This window comes from Ylistrum balloti, unplaced genomic scaffold (assembly GCF_031769215.1).
Source record: "Ylistrum balloti isolate Yb309-2 unplaced genomic scaffold, AGI_CSIRO_Ybal_v1 Utg369816, whole genome shotgun sequence".
NCBI lineage: Eukaryota > Metazoa > Mollusca > Bivalvia > Pectinida > Pectinidae > Ylistrum > Ylistrum balloti.
Genome location: NW_026781986.1, coordinates 469,924 through 479,484, shown reverse-complemented (window position 1 = coordinate 479,484; position 9,561 = coordinate 469,924). Strand labels below are relative to the sequence as shown.

General features: G+C 34.2%; 1 protein-coding gene across 1 annotated transcript; it reads left to right on the top strand.

The window, feature by feature from the left end:
• Positions 1 to 319: 319 nt before the first annotated feature.
• On the top strand, positions 320 to 8,959 carry LOC132544945 (protein phosphatase 1D-like). The gene is made up of 5 exons (XM_060208610.1): positions 320 to 627; positions 4,549 to 4,727; positions 5,386 to 5,566; positions 6,220 to 6,425; positions 7,267 to 8,959. The coding sequence occupies exons 1-5, from the start codon at positions 324 to 326 to the stop codon at positions 8,617 to 8,619; spliced, it is 2,223 nt and encodes a 740-aa protein (XP_060064593.1). The 5' UTR covers positions 320 to 323; the 3' UTR covers positions 8,620 to 8,959.
• Positions 8,960 to 9,561: the final 602 nt, after the last annotated feature.

Genomic DNA, 9,561 nt, shown 5'->3' with positions numbered 1-9,561 from the left:
GTGTCTGGCCTATTCGGCCCGTACAACGTTGTTTATTTCACAACATAGGCTATATCAAATTTTCATTTTTGGATGACACGAACACATGCCGTGTTATTTCACCATTTATGTTCCTGTCACTATCGAATTATTAGTATTAGTTCTTTCCGTATCAATATGCAACAATCTATTTCGTAAAATAACTTTTGCGGAATATTCGAGAGTTAAATATAGATTGACCTAGGTCATGACCATATTTTAACCAATCAAATTATGTGTACAAACGGATGATTGTAATATCCTCTCCATGAAGTCGTCACTGGGACAAACCCTCTTGATTCAAAATGTCGAATTATAAAATTGGTGTGAACTTGAGGGTGACAGAAAATAGCAACCAAGGAGGACGAAAATATATGGAAGATAACCATGCCATAAGATTTGTGAAAAACGACGAAGGAGGGTTTGAATTCGCTTATTTTGGAATTTTTGACGGTCATGGCGGATCTGAAGCGTCAATGTTTGCTCGCGATAATCTCCTTGATGAAATTACAAAGTATGAAAGTTTTTGGAGCGATAAGGACGCTGATATACTGGAGGCAATTAAAACAGGATTTATTGATGTTCATCATGGGATGTGGAGAGTTGTCGGTAAGTTGTTTGAAGGCTTTATCTGTTCAAACAGTAACCTGCGTAACACAAAATCAACCATGTCAATGTTTCTTAGTGTGTAATTTTTTCTGGGAAAGTCTCTCATTTTGTGCTAAAAGTGCAAGTTTTAATGTAGTTACCACGATTTTCAGATGCTAAAGAATACCGTGTTGGTAAATAAGCCATAACTACCGCAGATTTAAACAAGTAAACGGTAGAAAATGGCATGGACTTTCGAATCTAATCGCGCGCGTTTTTCAAGCTTTACGAAGATCGAGGCACCAGTGGGGTCTTCAGTTTACGTTTGTTGTTCATTTCTTGTATAAATCAGAATAGTTAACGCAATACGTTTACTTGCATACATCTAGCTATTAAGCTGGTGTAAATATATAACTGTTTTCGGCGTAGATATTGCTAATCAATGAAAATAACTGAAGCAGGAAGATTGCAGTGTACGTATGTACAAACGGGACAAACATGTTCAAAGGGACGTAATTAAGTTTTCACCAAATGAATTTGTTTTTACAGAAAGGTCATGAATGTTAAGGTTACTTTCAGTTTCATATTGTAAAGGCATATTTTAATACCGTGTACTCGTGAAATCTCAGTATTTGACATAAGGTAAATTTTAAAACAGACGATAATTTGCATTTAATTTTATAATGTTTTTTTTTTCTAAAATAGATAGTATTTTTCTTTGTTTAATAGGAAGGTGTAATTATTTTTATGAAGACAAGAAAAAGAAACAAAAATCCTTAAAACATACAATGAAATTTGAAAAAAAGATATGGTAAAGAAAGAAGAAATATCTTGTGAAAATTTAAGAAAGGTTATAAATTAAGTTTGGTTAATTGAGGTGCATGTAAAAGTAAAACATAAACAACAGAGTACATACATTTGTAGCTTCATGCCTATCAGATGAATTAGTTAAAAAAAAAAAAAAGAAATTTAGCTATCAAATTAGGTCAGTTAGAATGTCAGTTTTACCCCAACACAGTCATAGTCCAATCCCTGACTCCTGTCAGTACAATTTGTCTAACTTTTAAGTATTATATTGTCAATGACAATGCAATGGATATTTCAATGATATGTAAAGGTTTTGTTAGTAAATGGAATCAATATAAGTTGCATAATTGGTAATTATAACCTATTGATTATCAATTACATATACCCAGTATGTATAAGGCATTTCTCCTACTGTTTTGAAAGTTTTTTATACAAACTCTATCCGGTCCAGTACAATCTGCTAATTAACATATATATAGAAGATCTAGCATAGATGTATAACAGTTTATAATATCAACTTATGGAAAGTAACTGTATTTCACTATATATATTTTTTTTGATATTTTAGATTTATGAAATTGAAACGATGCATCGTCAGGTGAAAATGAAGTATCTGTGGGAATTTAAACCCTGGAAATCTTACCGTCCGATGTTTGATTTTTAAAAGAATAGTTTACTTGATATCTTCACTTACTTATTAAGTGACATACATAATTATTAAAGCATTCTTCATTAATGTGATTTTATATACTTCTTCATTAAATTTAAACATTTCTATTGACCTAGCTGAGTATATCCTTATCACCAAGTGGTTGATACAGCTTTTATAGGTCTTTATAGATGTATCGGTCCATCAGCAGGTTGTGCTGGACCAACTGTGTGTCAATCATGTGTGATCACCTAATACAAATAACCATGCCAAGCATATTATAATACAGATACCATATATACAGTGTTGAAAACCTATATCTATGCTAAAATATAATATTCTAAACAGATAGTTCGCACCACATGTACACTACCACATACAACTGTAGTAATTCTAGCATAAGCAAAAAGTTATTTTGGTAGATTATGAAAATGTTATAAATACACAGAAGAAATTGTACAAATTAGATTTTCTTTCCTGTTTGATCCCTAATACAAGTCCAGACATGTCCAGTGAGGCATGTGATAGACAACAATATCACTAGTGTCTATAAATAGCCTGCTCAGCCAATCAGAAAATACCCCTGTATTATACACAAGTGACTGTGATATATTGAATATTTCACCAACACAGTGAAATCAATTTATTGATGAATTTGATTTGAATGATTGCTGAAAAATTAAATACTACTTTTACTGACAATCATTCTGTGAGTAGTATTGTAGATCTCAATATTTAGGCTAGTGATTAAAACAAAATTATGAACTGCCAGCTAGTTGTCCATAATGTCAATGACTCATTAAAAGTATACAAGCTGATCAAATTTGATATCATCAGAATGTTATAATTTTGAATAATACTTTCAGTGTCTCAGTATCACCATGATCAGTCAATATATGTACAGTGATAACAGTGCACATAATTGCATCAGGCCTATGTATAGTTCTGATCTGCCCAGTCATGGTTGGTGACAGAAGATCTTAGAAATGTCATTTTAGACCCAGAATTGTAAATTGTATTATGTGGTACATGACACATCATATGTACAATGTATACAACTTCTTTTCACTCTGACACTGTGACTATCCATGATTTTCCATTAGGTTAAAAAGTCCAGATATTTAACAAGTCTCACAAACTTTATCAGGGCCAGTAATATATATTGTGAATCTAACTCTTAAAAGATCTGTAATATTTATTTATGATTAACTGCCAAAATTTGTCAGTTGCTTTAAAAAAAAATCATTATAAGTGGCCAGCACTTATATTCCACCCACAAATATGATGGAAAGATTCACAGAAGATGAGAGTTGCTGTGTAAGAATGAAATATAATTCCTAGAAGTGGGAAGTTTTACTTTGTGAATTTAAACAATATCTTTATAAATTAAAAATGGATTTTATAAACTGAAACAAGATCTTAATAAAAAAAGAAGTCTTCATAAATTTTCAAAAATCTTAATAAATTAAAACAAGATTATAATTGATTCAAAAGGCCACTAAAATTTGACTTTGATTGCAGATGAATTAGCAAGTGTATGCCTTTATCAATAAAGGTATGTAAGTTGAAAAAGCTTGTATGGCAGACTCTTGATTAAAAAGAAAAATAGTCTTTTCGTTTTATTCAATCAGTGCAGAATGGTTATTCTTTTCAAAATATATGTATTGATGTGGCATTATAACATTGGAAAATTTTGTTTTGAAAAAAAAACCTCTTTTATGTTAATTATAAATGTTATTCCAAGTTTTAAAAAGTAGATAATTAAATTAGGTGACATCAGTGCTGAAAACAGATCCCAAGATCGTTATTTTTTTCAGTTTCATTGATTTTAATTTTTGATCTGATGTAATCAAGCACTTAAGTTTACACTATTGCATTTCATATGCTTTTCTTCATGTTTATGGTTCCCAAAATGAATGATATCCTGAACATTTCAATATTTCATATATTCACAAAGTACCAGGTACTTTAGTGACTGATCATGACCTGTATAGGCCAGGGGATCAACCTGTTTGAAGTTCGCAGTGGTACGCTGTGATTATACTTTTGCAAATTGAGTTTACTGCAGACACATAGCGGAGGCAATATACAGATATTTATGACAGTGTATATATGATAACACTATACTGCTGCAAATTTCAAGTTTGTATAAACACAACAATTTAGAGACGTTTTGTGCATGATTTTAGAAATCTGAGTGTCTTATAGAGTTTATATGTCAAGTATATGTAATGTTCAAAATCTGGCGACCTTTCAATGTGATACTATAGTATCTGTCACTGTCAGGTCAATTGTAGTCATCATTGATGTCATTTCGACAATAGCAATTGTCATCGGGGCTAAATATACAAGTGAGAAATTCATGAATACTAATGTATCATGGTTAAACTGTCGAAAAAATATTTTCATTTGCCAATCAAATTAAATTGTGTTATGTCTTGAATGAATTAGAATTTTTAATGATTTTAAATTTGTTTTGTCAACAGATAAATGGCCTAAAACAATGAGTGGCCTTCCCAGCACTGCCGGTACAACATGTACAATAGGCATCATAAAGAACTCCAAGTTGTATGTTGGCCATGTTGGCGACTCCGGCATTGCGCTCGGCTTCGATGACAGCAAGTGTGAGAAGTTCATCAGACCAAGGGGAACTATGCTGACCATTGTAGGATATTATTGAAATTACATGTAGATTAAGTCTAGATTTCTATCCTACATATCCCCCCGATTTTACCCGTCAAAAAGCTAATGTGTAGTAATTATAAAGCCCACCCATTTCTATTGCAGCTGGATAAGATCTTGAAACAAATTCAGTTTTGTTGTCCTGCAGTAAGCTTGACTCCTATGTAAGGAGTCCAAATTTATATCTTGGCCCCTTAGCTTATTACTGGATAAATATGATAATTGTTGGTCATATAACTTGATATTTAAACAGGGCTTGCCATGTCTCTTGAGACTTAGCCTTTTTTTTTTTGAAAGATCTGGATATTACCATAGAAAACTGATCATCACAGCCTGTACACAACATTTCTATTTTGAAAAAAAAAGTGCTTAGAAAATAATCAAAGTAGAAGATTAAGATGATTTAAAATTCAATTCAGCAACTTACAAATTTAAGTAAATTATTTTTCAACAGTGAATAGAATCAAAAGTAATGGTTTAGATTTCATTACATTTAATTACACTTTCTTTGTATTTTAACTGTAGGGATTTTTTAAATCTGAAAATAACACTATTGAAATTACGACAAGTCATGTACAGATGTTTATATATAATGTAATTTGATACAGTTCTTAGACAAGGAATGATATCTTCTTATACAGGACCACAAGCCAGACAGTCCAATAGAAAAGAAAAGAATAGAGGAATGCGGAGGTCAGGTGGTGGCCAAGTCAGGAGTCCAGCGAGTCGTCTGGAATAGGCCAAAGGTCAACCACAAGGGACCCATCAGGCGCAGCACACCAATTGACAGGATTCCTTTTCTGGCCGTCGCTCGAAGTCTAGGTATGAATACAAAAGGATCCAAAGGCTTTGGTTTCTGAGAGCTTTTCTAATAACTGTGCTATTCTATCTAATTATAAAAAAGAGGGTGCTTTAGGCTTTTAGAATTTTCTTTGGTATGTATATATATCCATCCATTTCAAAATCTCCGATTCCTTTGTGATGACAATTCTAGTACTATCAATGTTCAAACTATTGTGAATGACGATGAGTAGAAGAACTTGTACCAATACTGATGTTAAAACTCTACAGTTTCGAATTAGGAATGAGCAAATACATATTTTGTTTACTCGTGTGTTCTGGTAAAGTTGCATGTTGCTTTTTGTTTCATAATAAAAACATTTACTTTTTGACTTGTACAATTCATGCATAAAACATGTTTTGAAAGAAATGAGAAGATTTTTATGAACCCATCATATTATGGATGGACAGATAGTGCTTCCCATGTCTGTCTGTCCTTCCGTTATGTATCGTTTTGAATCAATGTCATATCTTGAAAAGTCTACCAAGGTTACAGGGACAAAAGTCACAATAAATTTGACAGCTTTATAAGCATTGATACATATACATGTGAGCTTTACTATCATACTTTACAGATATTTTCTAAAAAAAAATGTCTTTAGATTAGAGATCTGAAATTCTGCTTGATGTTACAGGGGATTTATGGAGCTATAATTACCTGAATGAGGAGTTTGTTGTGTCACCAGAGCCAGACGTGTCAGTTCATCCCCTTGACCCGACACGCGACAAGTGCCTTGTGATTGGCTCTGATGGGTTGTGGAACATGATCTCTGCTGAGGAAGCAGTCTCCGTGGTTGTGGATCTTGAGTACCAGTTCGAGTACAAAGTTATTCATGATCCAGTAAGTCATGCCAATCTATGTCTGATTCTTGTTTGTTTATTTCTAAATCATTATCTCCGTAACTGTGTTACTGCACGGTTTCTTTGTGCAATACTCTATTTATTTGATAATAAAGCTATACCTGGCAATAAGCCCCCACCCTGAGTACGGATCCTAGTTGTGTATACAACCCACACATGATTATGATACTAGTAATATCCTTATAAAATGAGGACTGTTTTGGCAAGGAAACAAAAAAGATCGTGTAACACCTTCTAAATACAGCCATTGAATAACCTGGATTTTATGTACAGAGATAACAACACAGAAATTAACTCTTGGCTTGGAGGTTTTTGTAATAGACGTAAATAAAGTATGAAATGTTTGATAGCTCTTTCTTGTTGGTTGAAACCGAGTTCTTGAGGTTTGCCATAACCTCCATATTGCATTTTGATTCAATGGTTTGGCTCAGAATAAATATGTGTACTTCATGTTCTTGTGAAATTATCAGGTATATGAAAATTACAAAAGTTAATTGAATAATGGGGCTTGTGCACTTCCCTATCTAGATTTGACATTTCTTTCAATCATTTTGATTCATGTTAAATGATACTATTCACTTGTGTCTTTTGTATGATCTTGCATGATATTGACAGAAAATGATTTTAGGAAAATATTCTTAATGACTCTATAATTTAAGGTTTAGAATAACTGTATACAGGATGATTGTTCTCTGATTTCACTCCCAATTACACTTACATCTACATAGGTGAACAATTTATATAGTTAAATAGAACATTTCTGGTTTGGTAGAATTTCTTATTGCTTTTTTCCTGATTTGAGAATCTCTTCATCTTTACAGCAAGCATCTGTTTCCTACTGGATCAATCCAGCAGAAAAACTGGTAAATCGGGCTCTCAGTAAGTGGCGAGCACGTTCAATGAAGGCTGATAACACAAGCTGTGTAGTTGTACTCATCGATCCCCTAGGTCCTCGCAAGCTGTCTATTCTCAAAAAGAAACGTGAAGAACACTTCAAGAAAGTTCGAGAAATGAACGCTAGGAACACTGAACTAGGGAAAAAATTGACGGAAGACAGCAAGACTGGTATGCGAACATCGCCCAGAAAATCTGGGGAGAAAGAGGAGGCTGCAAGTACCATTCCACTTCCTGCAAGTCAAAAAGTTCTTGCAAAGGGAGATAAAAGTCAGGAGGATTCTGGGGAAAAATCATGGAAGGACATGGCCGAGGGTGTTGGTGTAGCAGTCAAGTCAATGTTATCAGGTGATCGGGCTCGGCAAAGTTTATCAGGAAGTGCTTCCCCCAGTCTTGATGACAGTGTTCAGGCTGGTAGTGCCCACCACAGGGCAGCTTTTGATCCTAGTCCTGCAGGACCCATCGACCAAGAAATTGAAGACAGAATGAACATGTCAACCATCTCGCACAACATGCCAACAGTGGATGTTTCACCTACAAAGGCTGCTGTGGTGAACACCTCGAACACAAAAAGTTTTGAAAACCAATCGCTTGTCCTGAAAAAGACACTGCCCGCGAAATTTTTACCTTGCACACGGACACGACAAAGACATTCTTCGTCCGGCAATTCAGGCACATCCCATGCCAGAATGCCTGATACGACAAATGTAATTCAGTCAGTTCAAAAAATGCAGAATACATGTGATGTCATGGCTAGAGACAAAAAATCTGCTAGTACTGTTCTGACAAAAGAAAAGCGAGCAATGTCGATGCCAGTGTTAATTGACAGTCAGCTTCAGTCAAGTAACAGAATAGTGTCTGCACGTGAATGTATTAAGGAAGGACTTCGTGGTGCAATGAAGGGTATCTTTAATGCTGGCTCTTCAAATTTGAAGGTAAAAACAAGTTCAGATCTTAATAAGGCACATGTTCGTCGTCATTCTCATCACCAAGTGCAATCCACCAAAGGCCAGACGCTTCGATCGAGTGGCAAATCTGACACAAACAATTCCTCTCATGCCCGTCCCCTACCTCACTCTACAAACAGCACCATGCTGCGGATGGCTACAAGGCTTCGCAGTGGTCTGAGATTGAAGTCGGGAGGTGTTAGTAAAATTCTGCGAAGTACGGGACAAGTAGAAAACAAAAAGTTTGTGAAACGGACTCGACTAGCCGGTACAAAGCGTAAGGCTGATTCTCCTGTTGACATAGCAACAGTGAAGAGGTTGTGTCGACACTGACAGTGCTATAGAACTTCCTGTATATAGGCTTACACTTAATTTATTGATCAAGTGCAGCTCATAATTAATTGGTCAGCGTTTTTTCTAGCTCAAAAACTCTGCCTGACAGAAAATGTTGCCCCTTCCATTCCAAAATCTTGAGGCAGGAGGCTGTATCAAAGAAGCAAAAAACAATTGTAGATTGATTGTCTTTGTTCAAAATGTTATATATATGAATAGAGTACTGTGGGGGAAAAAACACCATTTTATTCTTTTTCATGACCTGAATGTTCCTAGTCTGTGATTTTTGGTTTTCATATTTTTTACTAATCATTAAAGCACTTTTTAAAAATGATTTTTTTGCAATGGATTTAAAAGTTTTAACATCTGTGAAACCATTCAATGAGTTTTTATCAGTTCTGGAGTATCAATATTATTTGAATCTTTTAACATGACATCAAATTTTATCTAATATTTGTGGTCCTGAATGAAAGTTAAAAGTTGCCTTCTTTCCTATGCAATAATATCGTAATGATATTCTAAACAAACACAATTATGAACTGTATATGCAGTGAGAATCTTTGAATACTTATATTTCACTATATTTGTTCTTCAGCAAATTAATCATGAATGATTGTTTCATATGTATATCTGTTTGATAAAAACCAATTAACTTGATCATGGTCATTCATTCTCATACCAGACTGTAAATTGAATGTGATTTGTGGCCCGTATACACTAGTGTCAGAGAGTTTTACTAGAGTCATCACTGATTCTTTGTGCTGTTTTAGAGTAAAGTTTTGATTAAAGGTGTCTTTTTATTTTATCTGCTATCTTGGTGGACTGTTTTACTCAGTGTGATTCCTTCTATAGTGATCTAGAAAGTCATGTATACTCGTTTTGTTGTTGACAATCCACAGGGGACATCACTATTGCATAGTGATGGTAGTTGTTGTCATGATA